This window comes from Miniopterus schreibersii, assembly GCF_964146895.1.
Source record: "Miniopterus schreibersii genome assembly, chromosome: 4".
Lineage (NCBI taxonomy): Eukaryota > Metazoa > Chordata > Mammalia > Chiroptera > Miniopteridae > Miniopterus > Miniopterus schreibersii.
In genome coordinates, this window is record NC_138105.1 from 99508407 (window position 1) to 99528758 (window position 20352).

General features: G+C 57.2%; 2 protein-coding genes across 4 annotated transcripts in view; both read left to right on the top strand.

Annotated features, from left to right (window-relative positions):
* Positions 1-7161: 7161 nt before the first annotated feature.
* ACTB (actin beta) lies at positions 7162-10533 on the top strand. The gene is made up of 6 exons (XM_081136240.1): positions 7162-7255; positions 7967-8095; positions 8256-8495; positions 8952-9390; positions 9479-9660; positions 9783-10533. Exons 2-6 carry the CDS (start codon positions 7973-7975, stop codon positions 9924-9926), a joined length of 1128 nt encoding a protein of 375 aa, XP_080992366.1. The 5' UTR covers positions 7162-7255; positions 7967-7972; the 3' UTR covers positions 9927-10533.
* A 3469-nt stretch (positions 10534-14002) lies between these two features.
* FBXL18 (F-box and leucine rich repeat protein 18) overlaps positions 14003-20352 on the top strand; it is a 31532-nt gene continuing 25182 nt past the window's right edge. The window contains exons 1-2 of one of the 3 annotated variants that reach the window (XM_081137541.1): positions 14003-14109; positions 18051-18266. In XM_081137541.1, the coding sequence (XP_080993667.1) occupies positions 14092-14109; positions 18051-18266 (234 nt within the window). In that variant the 5' untranslated portion in view covers positions 14003-14091. The remainder of the gene's footprint in view (positions 14110-18050; positions 18267-20352) is intronic. The other 2 variants (XM_081137543.1, XM_081137542.1) reach the window with 2 other exon arrangements.

Sequence of the window (20352 nt, forward strand, 5' to 3'; positions counted from 1 at the left end):
CCCAGCAAGTGGGGGATGAAGTTAAGGTACCAGGGCCTTCATGCCCAAGGTCACCAGCATATGGTCCCCACTATACTTGCTCTGGGCAGGCCCAGTCTGAGCAGTTCAGTTCATTCTCCTGTCCCCTCCCTACAGCTCCGCGAAGTAGGTGAGCTACTTGCCCAAGGCCAACTCACAACCAGCTCAGCTGTGTCCTCAGTACAGGAGATGACAGAGTTGGACACTTGTAACTTTCTGTCTACTTCTACAGTCCCACTGCTGCCCACACTGTGCCAGGAACCACCAGGAACCAGCCTGGGCCCTGCCCCTCCCCACCTTCCACCTCCACCTGCAGAGAGGGCTCAGTGGGGCCTCAGGAGCAAGCAGGGGTTGGCAAGGAGTGTCCCCAACCCGAGCCTGACCCTTTGAGCGACCTGAAGTCCGTCTGACTCGAGGAAGAGTGAGGCTGAGGCTATGAGGTCGGCTGGGCTGGGTTGGGTCAGGTCAGGGAGCTGAGTAGTTTGGGCCACTCAGGACACCTCAGAGTCATCGTCCTTCCTGGCCTTGGAGAGTGGGTCCTGCACCCATGCCGGACAGACCAGCCTGGCCTTCCCGGTGGCACGCAGAATGCCCAGCCTCTGGCTGCCACTGTGTGTGTGATGTTGGGCGAACCTCTACCAGCTCTGGGCCTTGTTTTCTGCTTTGCTAAGAAGACAGGTGGTGGCCAGCTTCCAGGGTGTCTGTGACAAGCCCCTGAAAGGTCCAGAAACCCACCCAGGAGCTGCCATCCACATGCAGTCTGACCCTGGTGAGCTCAGAGATGCCCAGTCACTTTCCAGGACGTCCAGGGGCCAACGGACCGGACAGAACCCCACTTAGCATGGAGCCTGACAGTGTTCAGAGAAAGACGGGGTCAATGGGAGGACACTGCATTCCAGGGGGGACTGGGCCCCCTGCTCTGGGGTTCTTTCCTCTAGGCTTCTCTGAGGGCACAGTGTGCCCACCCTGTCCCGACCCCTCCCACCCCACCCCAACCCTGTGCACAGGGGGCTTATTACTGAGTCCTCCCTGGGCCTGGACGAAGCCCCAGCCTCCCTCACCCTTACATGTTCTGGTACCCCCCCCCCGTATGCCCCCCACTGGCACCCTCAGTGCTATGGGTCTCAGCAGCCCAGGTGACTTAATTAGACAGCCCAAATTCCTCCCTAGTGATGCAGGAAATGAGGGGAGGGGGAGCCCTGGTTGCTGCCCCCAGCCCCAATGGTGGCCAGTGTGCCACCTGCCCATGAAACCCAAGCCCACGAGTTTAGGCCTTCTCTGGGCTCACACAGGACCAATGTCACCAAGTCAGGACTGTCCCCAGTAGACAGTGCAGGCTGGGGGGCTCCCCTCTTATCTCCAGCAGCTGACGCGGGGCTGGGCCTGGGGGAGACATCAGGAAGCGCTGGCAATGACACCTGCTAGGTTCCTGGTGAGCCCAGAGGAGGCTGAGATTTCTGGCTGAGGAGGGCCCGGTTACACAGCAACGTGGCTATGGTGATCGGGTTTCCACTTGGATGGGCCCCAGGCCCCACGGCCAGAGGAGTGGCATCTGCTGACAAGTGCCCCACGTGGAGCCCCGTGTGTGCCCACGGCTGGCCAGGCAGGGTGGCTGGGGAATGCACCTCTGCTACTGCCCTCTGGCTGCTCTGAGCCTCAGTTGGCCCACTGGGGACATGAGGCTGAGAACAGTGACCACTGAGGCTGGGGGACTCAGAGGGCCCCTTCAAGGTGCTCTAGGGGCATGGCCCCAAGCAAGGCCCTGGACTCCCAGGTTCCAGTACATTCCGGTGTTAGTATGCTACTAACTGCAGGGCGGGGTCTCCCACTCTCACTGGTCTCAGTTTGCTTGTCTGAGAAATGGGGAGATTCCAGCTGAGCTGGCAGAGAGTTTTCTGTGCTGACACAGGCCCAACTCCAGTCACAGCAGCCCTCAGGGACTCTGCCTTGCCTTGTCCTCTCAGGATTGGGGAGGCCAGGCTGCGCCCTGAGGTGCGTGAGCTGGTGACCTCTGAGTCAGCTACTGAGAGTCCCGCAGCCCCGCCCACCTGCACTTTCCCAATACCTCCCTCCCCCACTCGTTCCCCTTTCACTTCCTCGGGCCTCCCCTCCCCCTCGGATCTTTACTCCCCAGTTCCCAGGGCCATTCTGAGCCCCTGGGCCAGGCAGCGGAGGGGCCACCCAGCTAGAAAGCTGTTGAGTCCCTGACACCGATCATGTCATTCCTGGGTGCCCAGCCCAGTACGGGGCCTGGGACATCAGATCCCATGTCACTGATGGCTCCTGGGCCCCCAGGGTGCCAGATGCCCCTCTGCCCTTTTTCATAGCCCAGGGACACAGGCCTGGGGCACAGGGTATGTGTTTGTGGCAGGGCCTCCTGTTCTTGGGAGTTCTGCAGGTGTGTTTGCTGACACCCCAGCTGTCAGGGCCAGGAGTCTTAGAACCCCTCTTGGCCTGAACTTGAAGTTGCTACTGACTCCGCAGGACTTGGTCCAACCTGTCACCCTCCCTCTCAGGCCCCCATGTGGAGAGCCTGGCTTCGGAGGGCTGCCTTGGCCTCTAGGTGACTTTGCGCAGGTCCCTCCTGCTCTAGGCCCGTTGCTGTGGGTTGGGTGACCAGTGTGCTTCAGGAATCTCCTGGAACCACGATTGTGGGGAGACCTGTCCCAGCCTCCCCACACACCGCAGTCTGCTGGAAGGGTCTTTGGGCCCCAGGGGGTCCTCTCCTTCCTAGCACTCCGGGTCTGGGGCGGGGGGCAGCAGGAGGGTCTGGGGAGAAGGAAGAGTCCAGCTGGTGTGTGTAGGGGGAAGCCCAGGAGAGCTTGTTCTCTGTTCTGAAAAACTCATGCAAGCAAGGCTGGGAACTCCCCAGGAGTGCCCGGGGCCTTTCTCCCAGTGCCCACGGGGATGGGAAGAGAGGGGGTGGTTTTTAAGGATTTTTAAAAATTCTCCTAAGAAGCGTCAGGAGTTCCCAGTTTCTCCAGGACAGGGATCCCCCGTTCTCAGGTGACTCTGCCAGGGAGCAGGGGAGGCCCAGGGCGGGCTGAGCCACTGACAGCCCTGGGAGGGACTCTGGATAGAGGCCAGGCCTGGGTGGGGACCAAGGTCCTGGCTGCTGTCTAGGAGAGCACACTGGCCCAGCCCCTCTCTCCTGCTCTGGGCCCCACTTCAGGGGCTGGTCACCTCCAGGGGGGAGGGGGCTTCCCTGACTGTCTTTTCAGAAGGCCCCTCCTTCCTAGGGAAGCCACTGCTTTCCTTCCCAGCCCTGGGAACTTGGTCTTCTTTGCTGTCTTGTTTGAGGTCTGCCTCAGGGATCACACCTGCTTCATTCAGGGTGTTGCTCAAAACAGTGTCTGGCGCTGTTCCGCTTTGGTAGGGTGCCTGCCTGGTGGGTGCTGGCTTGTGGGATGCAGGAGCGGTCAGATCCAGGAGGTCCAGCTCCTGGCTGTGCCTGCTGTGTGTGATCCCCACTAGGTGGCTTCCCCTCTCTGAGCAGGAAAGTTACAGCTGTTCTGCTGGAGGGGGAAGGAAGTGATGGCAGGCTTCCCAGGGGGCAGCCCAAGCCCTGACCCTGAAAGCGGGAGTAAAGTTGGACAGGAGGCAGCAGAACCCACCCCAGTCCCTCCCGCCTGAGGTCCAAAATTTCCTCTTGATCCAATCCTGGGAGCAGGGGAGGAGTGCAGGGAAAAGAGGCTGCCGGAAAGAGCAGGCGTAGGCCCTGAGGGCCCTCTGCTGTGTGACCGAGGGCTAGTGGCTGCCCTCTCTGGGCCTCCAGAGATAAGCACTGAGGACGAAGGTGGGGCCCAGGAATTCAGACTCTGGAACCACCTTTGGACCCAGTCCCGGGGGCACTCCAGGGCACCCTTCACCCAGGGAGGGGTGGTGAGAGGCCTCGGGAAGCCTGGGCCTAGAGTCTTTGACCCTGGGCCTGGACCTGTCACCAGTCCTGCCTCAGTGTCCTCATCTGTGAAAGGGGGGGCTGTCTGCGGGAATGCTTTGTCCCCTCATTCACTCGGTTACCCCTCACCGAGCACTTGCTGTGTGCGGGGTTTCTCTTCCCTTTCTCAGCCCCACCCCCGTTCCTGCCTCCGAGCGATGGGGCTCGGGGGTCCCCGCCTGGCGAGGGGCGGGCACCTGGCACCGGGGCAACAGCAAGGCGGGGGTTCGGGCCAGAGGCTGGGGCGGCGCTTTGGCGGGGGCCCTAAGGGCGCCCTGGCCCCGGAGGGCTTCCAAGGCTGGCGGCCCGCGGGCGGCGCAGGCGGCGGCCGGGCCGGTGGGGGCCCCGGCGGAGCTCGCGTGGGCCGCCCGCGGGCCGCCAGGCAGGGCTCCCGGCGGGACCCGCTCTTCCTGCCGCCGGCCCGCCCCCTTCCTCCGCGCCCGCACTTCCTCTTTCCCTCCCGGCCGGCTCGGCCCCCGCCCCGCCCCGCCCCCTGCCCCCTGCCCCGACCCTCCCCCTACCCCCCTCCCCCTGCCCCCTGCCCCCCGCTCCTCCTGCCCCCCTGCCCCGACCCTCCCCCTGCCCCCCTGCCCCGACCCTCCCTCTGCCCTCCCCCCGCTCCCCCTGCCCCGACCCTCCCCCTGCCCCCCGCTCCTCCTGTCCCCCTGCCCCCCGCTCCCCCTGCCACCCTGCCCCGACCCTCTCTCTGCCCTCCCCCCCCCGCCCCCTGCCCTCCCTCTGCCCCCGCTCCCCCTGCCCCGACCCTCCCTCTACCCCCCTCCCCCTGCCCCGACCCTCCCTCTGCCCCCCCATCCACTCCCCCTGCCCCGACCCTCCCTCTGCCCCCCCATCCACTCCCCCTGCCCGGGTCCTTCCCGAGGGGCCACAGCGCCTCCCTGCCCCGCGCTCCTTCCGCAGAGCGGGGCCCCGGGGTGGGCGCAGTGCGAGGCGGTGGGGGTGATGCAGGCCCTGGGAAGGCTGCCTGAGAAGGGACCCTGAGCTCCATTTCTCAGAGGAAGAAACTGAGGCGGGGCTCAGAAGGGCAGAGAGCCCCCTGCACAGAGCAGTGCGTGCTCGGCCGGGGAAACCGAGCGAGCGAGGGGTGCGGCGCCCAGCAGCCCGCGGGGCCGCTGCGTGAGCGAGCCAGCCCCGGGCAGGGGTCTTCCGCGGGGAGGGTGACGCTGCACATGCTGGGGGCTCCCGCTGAGGAGGGGCTTTCTGGGCTGGGCCTTGACGGGCACAGAGGAGAGCACCAGGAAATGGCTGCTGCACGGGGCCAGGGGTGTTCCAGTCTCAGGTCGGGCGGCCCCTGGTTAAGAGGTGAGGTGGCAGCACAAGCTCCTGCTTGGGGACCAGGTCTGCCCTCCACCCCATCCCTTGTCTCCCATCCCTTGTCCTATGTCCCTGGTCCCAGCCTGCCCTGCACTCCTCCAGGCTCATCAACAGGGAACAAAAAGTGTCACACACACCTCCCCCCCCAGCTGCCCCAGTCCTTGAATGGCAGGGTTGGCAGGTCCTAAGGTGGCTAACCAGATGCCCTTGAGTGAGACACAGGCCAGGAACAGGGTAGTCTGGCCCTCAGGAGGCAGGTGTGGAAGGGCTGGGAATGTTCGCCCAGGGCTGGGGCAGTGATGGGGGGAGCTGCAGCGAGTTTCTTGGCAGTTCCCCGGGAATGCTAGCCTGTGGGCCCTGCTGGGTGCCGGTCACCCTATCTACCTGGTTGTGGCCTCTGCAGCCTTCAAAGAGACCTGCCACCAGCCTCCTACATTGGGCTGGACCAAGAGACCTCTCCCCTGGACACACATTCCACATCCATATATGGACTAACTGGTCACTGGTTTCAACACAGGCAATGAACACCTATCCTATGCTGCAAAGCCCTGGGCAGGCTGGAGACAGACTGGTGGTGAGAGGCCAGTGCCTCCACGAGACCATCTTCCCTGTTCTCCTTCAGGCGAAAATTCATCTTCATGTCACCAGCCCTCAGAAGGTGCATGTCCTCTAGGCTGAGCCAGATGTCCCTCTGGGGTCCCTGGGCCCCTGGGCTGCTGTCTGCCACACACTGATCACTGTTGGCCACCATCTGGATACAGGCTCTGCCTGCCAAACTGGCAGCTCAGAGCAGGGAACCACCCAGAATAGGGCACCCAGGTCTTGCCAAGTGTTTGGAGAGACCCAGGGCAGGAAAGGGTGACAAGGAGAGGGTCTGCTCCAAGCACAGCTGGCCTTTAGCTACTGTCCCTGATGCCCCCTCCCAAATCATCTCTGGCTCATTGAGTGTCCTTCCCAGGTCCTTGGGGACCTCCAGATGGTGCACGAGGGCAGTTCAGCTGCGGCTACATGTGACAGATGATGGACGGTGGGCCCAGAGTTGTGCTGAGCAGTCCTGCCCGCCTGAATCCAGCAGTACCTGGTAGCTAGCGGCCTGGCCTTGGCTGGGTGTGACCGGGCAGCCCTCAGAGGCAGCCTGGCTCCACGGGAACAATTTCTCTGACCTACAGAGCCCCCTCTCCCCAAGCCTGCAGCAGGGGAGCCTTGGAGCCCTCTTCACAGGCAACTTCCAGGCACTGGCCCCTGGGCCTGCCCTGTCCCTGGCGACTGTGGCCATGAGGCTCCTAAGTGGCCACAAGCCCGGACTCCCCCATACTCCAGCCCCACTTAGTAAGCTGAGCACCCGCAGCTAGAGCCCCCACCCCCACGCAGGCTTTCTGGGCAGTTGAGCTAGTGTTGGCAAGGGGGGGGGTGTGACTCCCTGACCACCCCTTCGCCAACTTCTTAAACTTAAGGGTGCACCCAAAGCAACCAGGGACCTTCGCATCCCTGCTGACCCTTGTGCCCACTGCTCATGTGACAGCCACAGCCGGAGGGTCCCTGGGTGCGGTGCGGGGACGCCGAGACACAGGCCGGACGGAGCCCCGCGGGCGGGGCAGCCCTTGGCGCGCACCCCGGGCCCGCGGGCCCAGCACCCTAGGGCGGCCAACAGCAAAACTCTATCCCTCCTCCTCTTCCTCAATCTCGCTCTCGCTCTCTCGGTCCATCTCCTTTTTTTTTTTTCCCAAAAGGAGGGGAGAGGGGGTGAAAAAATGCTGCACTGTGCGGCGAGGCCGGTGAGTGAGCGGCGCGGGGCCAATCAGCGCGCGCTGTTCCGAAAGTTGCCTTTTATGGCTCGAGCGGCCTCGGCGCCGCCCTATAAAACCCGGCGGCGCGACGCGCAGCCACTGCTCAGCTCGCGTCCAGCCGCCAGCACAGGCCCCTCGACCTCGCCGCTCTTCCACCCTCGCCGACCTACACCGCCTCCAGGTAAGGCCCCGCCGGCCGGGCGCCCCGTCCGCGCCGAGCCCTCCCCTCCCCCGGGCGGGCGGCCCCCTCGCCCCTGCCCCGTGGACGGCGCCTGGGCGCGGGGAGTGGGGCTTACGCCCTTGTCGCGGGGCCGGGCTGCGCCGCGCTGCGCGCGAGGCGAGCTCCCAGGGCGCTGCCCACTGTCCTGGGCGGCCGCGGGCCTCTGGCCGAGCGGGCAGTTACTCCACTGGATGGCTGGACGGCCGGGCGGGTGGGCGCGGAGGGGCCACACCGGCCGGGTGGGGGCTGGGGACGGGACTGCGCGTGCTCGTGCGCTTGCGCGTGCGCGTTAGGGCCCGGCGCCGCGGCCCGGGCCCGGCGGTGCGGCCGGCCGGCCGGAAGGGGTGGGGTTGCCGCGGCGCGTTTGCGCCTGCGCACACTCAGCCGCCTCGTCGGCTCCCGTGGGTGTGGCCTCCGCGCGCCCGGCCTGCTCCTTTTTGAACGGGGCTGGGGCGGGGCCGAGGGCCTGGCTTCCTGCCGCGCGCCGCGGGGCCGCCTCTAACCAGCGTTTGCCTTTTATGGTAATAATGCGGCCGGCCTGGCTTCCTTTGTCCCCAATGTGAGCGCGCGCCGGCGCCCCCTGGCGGTTCGAAGGCGTGGCGCGCCGGAAGTGGGCAGGGCGGGGGCGGCCCCACCCAACCCAGGCTCAAGGTGGCCCTGCTCTCCCCGTAGCTCGCCATGGATGACGATATCGCTGCGCTCGTGGTCGACAACGGCTCCGGCATGTGCAAAGCCGGTTTCGCGGGTGACGATGCCCCCAGGGCCGTCTTCCCCTCCATCGTAGGTCGTCCCCGGCATCAGGTAGGGCGCCAACCTCGCGTCTGATTGGGTGGGTGGGTCCCCCTCTTGGAGCAGGTGGAGGACGAGGCCCAGCTCCTGCACATGGGAGTCCTTTGGCTTTCTGGGTGGGGGTCTGTGGGATTTTTCCCACGCTGAGGGCACCTTGCGCCTCTTTCTGCAGGGTGTGATGGTGGGCATGGGCCAGAAGGACTCCTACGTGGGTGATGAGGCCCAGAGCAAGAGAGGCATCCTGACCCTGAAGTACCCCATCGAGCACGGCATTGTCACCAACTGGGACGATATGGAGAAGATCTGGCATCACACCTTTTACAATGAGCTGCGTGTGGCCCCCGAGGAGCACCCTGTCCTGCTCACTGAGGCCCCCCTGAACCCCAAGGCCAATCGTGAGAAGATGACCCAGGTTAGTTGCCTGTAGGCTTTCCTGGTCAGCTACCCCATTCCTCTTCTGTCCCTTCTGTGCCACGCCCTTTCTCACTTGTTCTTTCTTCTGCCATTCTTCTAGGGCTTTCTTCTCTGACCTGAGTCTCCTTTGGAATTCTGCAGGTTCTATTTGTTTTTTTCCAGGTGGAATCTTTTTCTCGTGTTTTGCTTTTCTGGCTAGGTGTTTAAAGTAAAAACTGCTGTGGGTGTAGTAGGTACTAACACTGGCTTGTGTGACAAAGCCAAATGAGGCTGATGTAAAGTGATCTTGGAGTGTGTATTCAGTAGGTGCACAGTAGGTCTAAAGTGAACCCCCATCCTGGGGTCCCCAGCACACTTACCTGTGTTCCTTGCACTCTCTGCATGTCCTTGGTCTGGCCTGACTGCCTGCCCCTGGTGGCTTCCCGAATGTGACGTGGCCCATTTCTCCCTACAGATAATGTTCGAGACCTTCAACACCCCCGCCATGTATGTGGCCATCCAGGCTGTGCTGTCCTTGTACGCCTCTGGCCGTACCACTGGCATTGTGATGGACTCCGGTGACGGGGTCACCCACACTGTGCCCATCTATGAGGGGTACGCCCTCCCCCATGCCATCCTGCGTCTGGACCTGGCTGGCCGGGACCTGACAGACTACCTCATGAAGATCCTTACGGAGCGTGGCTACAGCTTCACCACCACAGCTGAGCGGGAAATTGTGCGTGACATCAAGGAAAAGCTGTGCTATGTCGCCCTGGACTTCGAGCAGGAGATGGCCACTGCAGCCTCCAGCTCCTCCCTGGAGAAGAGCTACGAGCTGCCCGATGGGCAGGTCATCACTATTGGCAACGAGCGGTTCCGCTGCCCTGAGGCCCTTTTCCAGCCCTCCTTCCTGGGTGAGTAAGGCTTCTTTGTCCCTGCCCCACACTACATTCAGGTCACCCTTGTGGCTACACTGGAAGCTAAGTCTGGCTTTCCCTTCAGGTATGGAATCCTGTGGCATCCACGAAACTACCTTTAACTCCATCATGAAGTGTGATGTTGACATCCGTAAGGACCTCTATGCCAACACAGTGCTGTCCGGTGGGACCACCATGTACCCAGGCATTGCCGACAGGATGCAAAAGGAAATCACTGCCCTGGCTCCCAGCACAATGAAGATCAAGGTGAGGGTCTCCCCGGCCCAAGCTGGCCTGGTCACGTGGAATGTCACAGTGTGGCCTTGGTGGGATGGCCCCTGTGGTTGCCATACTGGGTCCTTAAGCTAACTGTCCATTTCTCTCCCCAGATCATTGCGCCCCCTGAGCGCAAGTACTCTGTGTGGATCGGCGGCTCCATCCTAGCCTCCCTGTCCACCTTCCAGCAGATGTGGATCAGCAAGCAGGAGTACGACGAGTCCGGCCCCTCCATCGTCCACCGCAAATGCTTCTAGGCGGACTGTTACTAGTTGGTTACACCCTTTCTCGACAAAACCTAACGCGCAAAAAACGATGAGATTGGCATGGCTTTATTTGTTTTTTTTTGTTTGTTTTTTTGAGATTTTTTTTTTTTTTTTTTTTTTTTTTTTGGCGCTTGACTCAGGATTTAAAAACTGGAACGGTGAAGGTGACAGCAGTCTGTTGGAGCGAGCATTCCCAAAGTTCTACAATGTGGCCGAGGACTTTGTACATTCTTTTTTTTTAATAGTCATTCCAAATACAGTGAGATGCATTGTTACAGGAAGTCCCTTGTCTGCCCCAAAGCCACCCACTTCTCCCTAAGGAAGGGCCAGTCCTCGCCCAAGTCCATGGGGAGGGTGAGAGCATTGCTTTTGTGTAAATTATGTAATCCAAATTTTTTAATCTTCGCCTTAATACTTGTTCTTTTCGTTTTTATTTTGAATGGCCAGCCATCATGGCCCCCCTTTTTGTCCCCAACTTGAGATGTATGAAGGCTTTTGGGCCCCCTAGGGAGTGGGTTGAGGTGTGGAGGCAGCCAGGCCCGGGCTTACCTGTACACTGACTTGAGACCAGTTCAATAAAGTGCACACGTTAAAGAAACTTGGCTTGCTGGCTTGCATGAGTTTTGGGCAACTGGGTACAGCTGGGAGAAGGGTAGGGGCCAGGCCACTACCTTGGGGGGGGGAGGTGTGCTCTAACCCTGACATTGGACAGTCTTAGGGTACGGGGACTTGGGAGGAGTTAAGGACCCTGGTCTCTAGACCTTTGAAAGGATTCCCTGGCCTGGCCCTTCCACCTGTATTGCAGCTGGCCCTACTTTATTCTAACTAGGTTCTGAAGTGCAGATGGCTTCAAGAATTGGGAGTCTGTTCCAGGAACCACACACATCTTGGGATTGGGTGGGCACCTTCTGTGAGTGGGGTCTCCAGAGAGAGAGGGTCTCTTTCTGAGCTTGGTGTTCTCTTGGAAAGGGGCAGTGGTGCCCCTTAGGCCACACACTCCACGGGTCTTGGGCTCTGAGACTCAGACTGTGCCAGCTCACCTGGAATGACTCCCTGCACAGCCAAAGAGGGGACTTTTGTAGGGGTCTGCAGGGCAGCACCCTGTGTCCAGGGCTGGGGGTGTCAGGTTGGCAGAGATGGCTTTGGATGGCTCTGAGGTATTGGGGTTCTGCCTTGTGCTTGGGGGTTGAATCCCTTCCTGTACACAGTCAAGTGCAGTCTGGTCTAGTCCTGGAAACCCTGTAGGGGAAGTAGCAGGCTCCTGGAGGCAGTTTTACAAGGGTACTGTGGGTATTTCTACCTGGAGAGGTAGGAAACTAGTGTGATACTGTAAGTATTCTGGTATGCTAAAAGGGAGGGAGAGAATGTGCCAGGGGCAGAATCATGTTCTGCCCTTGGTCTAGGTATTTATTCCTTTCCTCACTGTGCTACAGGCCAGTATCTTGAGTTTTCTTTCGAAGGGCTCCAAGTCAACTGCTCTTGAAAGCCAAGCCTGGCCTACCCTTCCCTCTGTCAGCAGCTGCTGCAGGCACAAGCAGAGGATGAGGGAGGGAAAGGGTAAGCCCCCCCTCCCCCAGGGATTTTGCCCCATTTCTCCAGAGGGAATGAGGCACAATTGGATCCCCATCAATCCAGATCTGAGGCTTGAGGAGGCCCCTCCCCTCCACGAGTCCCCCTTGGAGGGGCACCGGCCCTTGGAAGGGTTATCTCCCAGAGGAAGGAGTGATTTGCCCATTCTGACCCAAGTCATTTTACTCTTAGTGTAAGGTGATTCTCTTCTGTTAGTGGGAAGGAGACTGTTCTAAGACCTTGTCATGGCTTCCAAAACCAAACAGGAGCCTGTGGTCCCCTAGCTCGCTTGGGCAGGTTTTCCTAGTCTAGTTCCTAGAACACCACAGCAGGTACACATACTTGGGGTGCAGCTGCTGGTCCAGAGGAGGTGGCAGCAGAGTGCTGCCCAGGAAGTTCCTTCTGGACCAGTTCCAGCTCTTTTGGGCCAATGGGGTGATGGTGCACCCTGAGCTTTGGGAGCTACAAGTAAGTTTCCAACATGAGCCACTTACTCATTCCACGGACATTTATTCACAGTGGGCCCCCTTGCTGGGCCTGGGGCTACTGAGAGCCTGGACACAGACTCCCTGGAAGAGCTGTCAGTCTGGAAAGACACCCCCCCTCTGCTATTTGAACCATGCATGGTGCCAGGAACCGAGGTGTAGTGGAGAAGAAACCAGATACGCTTCCTGCCCTCAGGAGGTGCCCAGTTTAATGGGGGAGACAATAAATATGTAATGAATATACAATTAGTTGTGATAATGAAGAGTCCCGCGCTGTGGGAGAAAAGAGGAATCACGGTGATGGAGATCGTCATCGTGTGGATTGTGGTGATGGTGTCATGGGTGAAGATGTACATCAATAGAACGGGAAAAGATTAGGAAATACAAGGAAGTGATAATCGTGCCTTTTTTGAACAGAAAAGGTGGTAAAAGATCATAAACCCAGATGACTGGTGAGTGGGGTGTGTCACTCTAGAGCAGGAGGCTTCCCCAGGCTTTCTGTGGCAAGGATGCCTGAGCTGGCCCAGGAGGCCAGTCATCTGGGCAGGTGGAGGTTTGGGCATACTTCTCTCAAACAGAGGAATGGACTGACTGGGGACAGAAGCCCGGGGATGAGACACAACCATCCAGGAAGAATGGGAGGGTGGTTGGGGCCAGAAGCCTCAGGAAGTCATGTCACTTGTCCATTTGCACACCTGAGAAATGGGAACATCAGGAACAAGTGGAGGGGTAGTTTCAAGCAGGTGCTCCATCAATCTTTTCCTTTGAAAAGCTCTGGAAGTGCAGCTAAGACATACGTTTGACCTTGAGGGTCCTTTAGGCCCTGTTCCTTCCCTCTGAGGCGTACACAGCTGGTCTGACCACCTGATGCCTGGCTTGGAGCAAAGGCCCAGCATCACTTGACCCAAGCCAGGCTCAGAGAGAGGATGTCACATTGCCTCCCACCCTCCTCTTAGCACACATTGTACAGGTTAGGGAAATGAAGGAGAGGACAGGTGGCTGGCCCCAGGTTACACAAATTAGGGTCAGGCTGGAGTTTGACGCTAACACCTAGGCAGTCGGATCACTGCCTGCTTCACTGCGTCCCTGCACAGATCATGGAGCCAGACACACTCAAGTTCACACCTACATTGCTCTGTTTTATAGAAACGGGGAATTTCCTTCTCACTCCTCCGCAGCTTCCCCTGCCCTGGGATGGGAACAACTTGCTTCCTCAGGTGGCTGGCTCCCCCGTGAGGCGGCTTTGACTACCTGAGGTTCACCTTTTTTAATGAACTGAGACCCTACTCTCTGGAATGTCCCTCCTCTACAAAGCAGCCCTGCCTGCGCGGAAGTGCACCCCTAATAAGTCTCTGTGAGGGGAGGGGAGTCCAGGCAAATGCAGACGCTGGGAACCCAGGGCCCTTCCCTTCATCCTGACACCTTCCTGGAGGCTGCTCATGGTCACACGGATGCAGGGCAGTTGACTTCCCCGCGGGGAAACGGGAGGCCTGGAGGGTAAGGCAGCTCCGAGGTGTCAGGATTCGAACACGCGTTCTGGCCTGGAATCCCCCGAAGGACACAGAAGCTGGAATCGCTGAGAAACCCCTGCCCGGGGCTGGTGCCCTCCTTCACGGCGCCGTTCATCATTCAGTCGTGTGTTTTACTTCATTTTTAAGAACGTGTCTTTATTGATTTCAGAGAGAGCGGACGGGAGAGGGAGGGAGAGAGAGATGGAAACATCGACGCTGAGAGTCACTGACCCGCTGCCTCCTGCACGCCCCACACTGGGGATCGAGCCCGCAACCGACCCCCTGGCTCAACGGTCGACGCTCCACCACTGAGCCACGCCGGCCGGGCACGTGTGGCTACTTCCCTTTAACTTACATTTAAGCGAGGAGGTCAGAGAGCAGGCAGGGGGCCCCTGGCGGTCCTCCTAGGCCCAGCCCGCGCCTCGGCTGGACCTTGTCGGCGGCCGCGCGGGGCAGGGCCCGGCGCCGGAAGTGCGTCACCCAGGGCGCCGGAAGTGAGGGAGGCCCCGCCCCCGCCGGGGTCTCTGTGGAGCCGCGGACGCGCCGGCTTTGAGCGTCCCCGGTCGCCTAGGCGGGAGGCCCGCCCTCGACATGGCCAGCTCCGGAGAGGTACGGCCGGCGCCGCTGCTCGCCGCCCCGCGGCTCGGCGCGCTCGGCCTTCCCCATCCCGACTCCGTTCCCTGCGCCCCTTTCATCCCGTTGCCCATTCCGTTCCGGCCTTCCCGCCCCGGCCCCGGCCCGGGCCCCGGCCCCGCTTGGTCCTTTCCACCCCAACCCTGGCTTCGGCCGGGCTGGGTCCTTTCCGTCCCGACCCTGAACTCGGCCTCGCCCCGTCTCTCCCATCCTGATCTTCCCACCCTCTGGGCCTTCGCCCTGACCCACGAAGGCACACGCTGTCTTCTGGTTCGGGCGTCCGTGCTTTTCCCAGCCCCAGGTTCCTGGTCGCCAGCGGCCTTCCCCGCCTCGCCGCCCCGTTTCCGGCGCCTCTAGCCTCCCAGGCACTCTCCCCGGGCCTCCGAGACGTTCTCCCTCCGTAACCTCTTCGCTTCCCATCCTCCGTCTCTGAGGGCTCAGTTTAAGCCCAGCCCTCTTTTCTCTGAGCCTACTTGTTGTGTGACTTGGGGGAGGAGGGCGGTGGGTAGTAAAGGAAAAGCCATTTCACCTGGGGGGCGGGGGCTTAGGAGTTACCGGAATTCCTTCCCCTATGCTCCGCAAATCTGGGTCCCATGGAGAATCCTGGACGATGACTAGTGTCTTCCCTTTTGGTGCTCCCCACCTACCTTTATGTGTACCTGTGCTTCTGCCTGTCATTTGGGACTGGGAGCATCTTCCGTGTCTCAGGGGCATGCCCGGGGCTGGGGAACAGGGGTGGATGGGACTTGGGCATGTGGAAGGTGGTTGGGAGTAGCTGACAGCTCCTCTAAATTTGAAGTGAATTTGTCTCAGAAGTGGCCCCTGTGGCTCCTTGGTTGAGAGGGAGGGTGTGGTGGTGGATTGAAGGGCAGGAAAACTGCAGTTCCCTGAGGAAGAGGCCTAGGGTACCTGGCTGTGTCAGCAGATTCTGGTTAGTTGTGTGTACTTGAGGTGGGGGTTGGATGAGGGGTGTCTGCTGACTGCTTCCTTCGTCTTATGGGGTTCTGGGGCAAAGGCCCCCCTGTTCCTTGAAGCACATGTTGGGAACCTCGCCAGTGAGGCCTCTTGTTGCATTGTGGGTGTCTCTTGGGTTGAGGAGAGAGGAGTCTTGTTCCACCATGGATGTGGAGGTCTTTTTCTCAGATGGTCTAATTTTTTTGTTTATTTATAGAGATATAGTTCACATACTATAAAACTTGCATTTTTTAAAGTGTATGATCCTCACCCTAGGATATTTTTTCCATTGCTTTTCAGAGAGAGTGTGTGTGGGGGAGGGGAGATAGAAACATGGGTGATGAGAGAGTCATCATTGATTGGCTGCCTCCTGCACACCCCTGACTGGGGATTGAGTCTGCAATGCAGGCATGTGCCCTGACCAGGAATCGAACCTGGATCCTAGGTCGATGCTCAGCTGCTGAGCCACGTCCCGCCTGGCCAAATCTAGGTGGTTTTAAGAGAAATTTAATATTAGCATAATGAAATTATTTGACATTTTATGCAGTGTTTTTCCCTATGTTCTCACTCTGCAGTAGCTTTCTTACTTTAGTAAATCTACAGATTGGGGATCAGGAGGGGTAAACTTCAGGCCCCCTTCATTTTGTCCCCAGGCCCTCTTGGTGCCAGAGCTCTGTTTGCCAGGCTTGCTTGCTGAGGATTGTCCCTGTTCAAGCCTCTCCCTGGAGATGGAGTCCCTAGGTCTGGAGTGGGGGCTGGGTATCTGATTTTTTAAAAATATTTTTTAATTGATTTTTAGATAGAGAAGAAGGGAGAGGGAGAGAGAGAAACATCGATTGGCTGCCTCCTGCATGCCCCCCACTGGGGATCGAGCCCAGAACCAGAGCATACACCGTAACTGGAAATGGAACCAGTGACCTCTTGGAACATGGGACGACGCTCAATCCACTGAGCCACATTGGCCGGGTGGGCATCTGATTTTTTTTTTTAATCCTCACCCAATGATATTTTTTCTATTTTTTTTTTTAAGAGAGAGTGGAAGGGAGGGAGAAGGAGAGAGAGAAACATCAGTGTGAGAGAGGCACGTTGACTGGCTGCCTTCTGTATGTGCCCCAACCCACAACCCAAGCACATGCCCTTGAATGGAAATCGAACCCTCCACTCTTTTGTCCTTGGGCCAGTGCTCCAACCACTGAGCCACACTGGCCAGGGTGGGAGTCTGATTTTTAACAGGTGCCTGGGTGATCTCAGATGATTGGGTCTGGGACATTTCTAAGGAAACTCACTATGGCCCAAAACATTGGACCTAGAATGTTGCAACCCAGGGCAGCTGTGGACTTGGTTCTGATGGCTGCTTCCTGCCCATGTAACCGTGGGAGTAGGAAGCTGGAATTGAGGGCAGGTTGGGTGGAAAGAGCGCAGACATGTCTGGCTGCTGCCTCTTATGAAGAAAGGGCGTGGGAAGGCCGAGCTGTTGAGCAGGTGGATATATTCCGGGAAACCCTTTCCTGGCCTGGCGAGGTCTTTGCAGTGCAGGACCTGTCAGGACAGGGTGGAACCCACAGTGCCTACTATGGGCTGCAGACAGGCTTTCCTTCCCAGACTTCACAGTTGCTATGGCAGCAGCAGGGCTTTCCAAGCCTCCACGCTTCCATCCATGAAAATATGTGCAGGAAAAGCAGACTGGAGGAGGGGCTTGTGGGAAGAACTGCTGGAAAATGCCGTGGAGAGAATGAATTCTGGGTACTTTCCCAGGAGTGGTCAGAGAGGCACCCCTCAGACGTTCTAGAGGCAGGAGGGCCTAGTTTGGGGAGGTGTCTGGGAGACATGGATTCCTTCCCCTTGGTCTCCCCTTAGAGCGTCTGAATTCCCTTGGCCTTGCTTTGGTGGGGATTTCGTGTCACACTAACCTAGGTGTAGACCCTCCCTCCTGGTTGTGCATATTAAAAAGGCATTGACTGCCCGGCCAGGCATGGCTCAGTGGTTGAGCATCGACCTGGGATCCAGGTGATCGGGGTTCGATTCCCAGTCAGGGCATATGCCCGGGTTGCGGGCTCGATCAATGACTCTCTCATCATTGATGTTTCTATCTCTCTCTCTCCCTCTCCTTTCCTCTCTCTGAAATCAATAAAGATATATTAAAAAAAAAAAAAAGGCATTGACGGCCCACATCCAGGGAGAGATCCCATGCAGGTATCTATGAAAGCACAGCGAAATGTGTGCGCATCTCATGGGAAATACCAACTCGAGTTTCTAACCAGATGCCTGATGAATGGAGTAAATTGTTCAGTCCCTGTGATTTATTACTAATCTTGACGTTGCGCAATGTCACCAGTCTAGTCGGTGCTGTTTTTGTTTGTAAGGACTTATAGTTTCATTCTCAGTGGCGGTCCCTCTCGTTTTACTTGCTGTTAATGACAGTGCTGCAAAGGGTTACTGTCTCCCACGATTCTGCAGATTGTGTGTGTTGACTTGTTTGCCCATCACGGCAGTCCTGTGAGGTGAAGACCTGTGATTATCCCCAGTTATTGTCGTTTCTTGACAGAATTCTCCTACCCAGGGGTTACAGTGCAGCTGGACATTTGGGGCAGGGGTGGAGGCAGAGACAGGACAGCAGCTTTCACAAACGTAGAACCTTGACCAGTGGTCATAAGTTGAGTCTAAAATGTGCCAGACTTGACCAAAGATCTTTAGCAGGAAAAATCTTTGAAATTAAAAAAAAAAAAATGAAATTGCCTTTTGAATCTGTTGCTTTTGGAGAGAGATCCTGGTGTTGAGATTGGAAAGAGTGGTTGGAGAATGTCATGGGTTCTCGCTCTACAGTTCAGAATTTTGGGTTCTTGCTCTACAGTTGTTTCCCATGGACAGTGGTGGGGGCCCCTCTGGGCTTCTCCAGCTGGGGAGGCCAGGCCAAGGGCTCCCAGTGGAGATCCCATGGAAATTTGGTGCCCCCTTATTCCCAGGACCTGTCCAGTGATGGTGATACAACCTCTGCAGCAGCCACGATGGCGGGCAGTGCCCACCTGCTGGGCTTCTCTGACGAGATCCTCCTGCATATCCTGAGCCACATCCCCAGCACAGACTTGGTTGTGAATGTCCGGCGCACCTGTCGGAAGCTGGCAGAGCTATGCCTGGACAAGAGCCTCACCCACACTGTGCTGCTGCAGAAGGACTACCAGGTGAGGCACAGGCGAGGGGTGCTGGCTCATGGACAGGGGCAGGAGATGGGGAACAACCGAAACGCCCATCTGTGCAGGGGGGCACTGTGCAGCTCATGACAGGAGGCAGTCATCAGAGTCCTGACTGGGACAGCCTCCAAAATACCTATGTGACAAAAGCTAGGGCCCGAAAGTGCAGGGAGTGTGCCACCTGGGAGGAGGGTGCAGGTATCAGGACATTGTTCTGGGAGGGCCTCGGGCTAAAGGGGAGACTTACTTTGCAGTCAACCCCCAGGAGTGGAATTGCTGGCCCCACCGTAGGTGTGGGAACTTTCCTGGTAAGTTAAACATCGGCTCTGAGTGGTGTGGGGAGGCACTATTGTCACACCACCAGCCGGGTATCCTCTGTCTGGTTGCTTTACATGCTCATCAACACTTGATGTTGTCATTGTTTTAAGTTTTAGCCATTCTAATGGATGGGACATGGCATCTCATGTGGTTTTCACTTGCGCTTTCCTGACGAGGGCTGTTGTGGATTATGTTTTCATCAACTGTGTGGGCCATTTGTGTGTCTTTTCAGAAGTGACTGCAAGCCTTTTGCCCATTTATCATTGTCTCTCTTTTTCTTCGTGAGTTTCAAGAGTTCTTTGTATATTCTGGATACACATCCTTTGTCTTGTCAAACACACGTATTATGAATATTTTCTCTCATAGTCTGTGGCTTGCTGTTTCATTTTCTGAACTGTGACTTGAAGAGCATATTTTTGAATTTTTGAATTCATGCTTTTTGTATTCTGTTGAAGAAAGCTTTGTGAAACCTGAGGTCATAAGTTTTTCTTCTATGTTGTCATCATCTTATACATAACATTATATATTAGCTTCAGGTGTAAAACGTAACAATTTGATATTTATATACATTGCAAAATGATGACCAGAATTTGTCATCTTACATAGTTACAAATTTATTTATTTTTTAAAAATATATCTTTATTGATTTCAGAGAGAGGAAGGGAGAGGGAGAGAGAGATAGAAACATCAATGATGATAGAGTCATTGACCAGCTGCAGCTCGCAACCCAGGCATGTACCCTGACCAGTAATCGAACCCTGATCTCCTGGATCCTAGGTCGATGCTCAACTGCTGAGCCATGCCCGGCCAGGCAGTTACAAAAATTTTTAAGATTTACTCGCTTAGCAACTTTCAGGTAAGCAGTACAGTAGTTGCCATGCTGTACATTACAGCCCCATGACTTATTTATTTCATAACTGGAAGTTTGTACCTTTTGACCACCTTTACTCATTTTCCAAAAAAAATACGTTTTTGTTGATTTTTAGAGAGAGAGGAAGGGAGAGAGAGAGAAACATCGATGAGAGAGGAACATCAGCATCGTTCCACTGCCTCCTGCCCACTCCCGTCTGGGGATTGAGCCACAACCTGAGCATGTGCCTTGAACTTGAATTGAACCAGGGACCTCCTGGTGCATAGGTTTACACAACCACTGAGCAACACCAGGTGGACCCACCTTTACTCATCTCATCTTCCTCCATTCCCTCCCTCTGGCAACCACCAATCTGTGCTCTATCTATGAGCATGGTTTTTATTTTATTTTTTTAGATTCCATGTGTAAGTGAGATCATATGGTGTTTGTCTTTCTCTGACTTATTTCACTCAACATAATGCCCTTGAGGTCCACCTGTGGTGTCACAAATGGCAAGATTTCATTCTTTCTTATTGCTGAGTGTATGTATATACCACAGTTTCTTTAACTCGATCCGTTGGTAGATACTCAGGTTGTTTCCTTATCTTGACTATTGTAAGTAATACTGCAATGAACATGGGGATCATATCTTTTCAAATCAGTGTTATTGTTTTCTTTGGATAAATACCCAGAACTGGCATTGATTAATCACATGGTAGTTCTATTTTTAATTTTTTTAGGAACCTCCATACTGTTTTCCACAGTGGCTACCCCAATTTACATTCCCACCAACAGTGCATGAGGGATCCCCTTTTCTTCACACCCTCATCAACACTTACCTTTGTCTTTTTGATAATAGCCATTCTAACAGGTGTGAGGTGATCTCTCATTTTGGTTTGGTTTGTATTT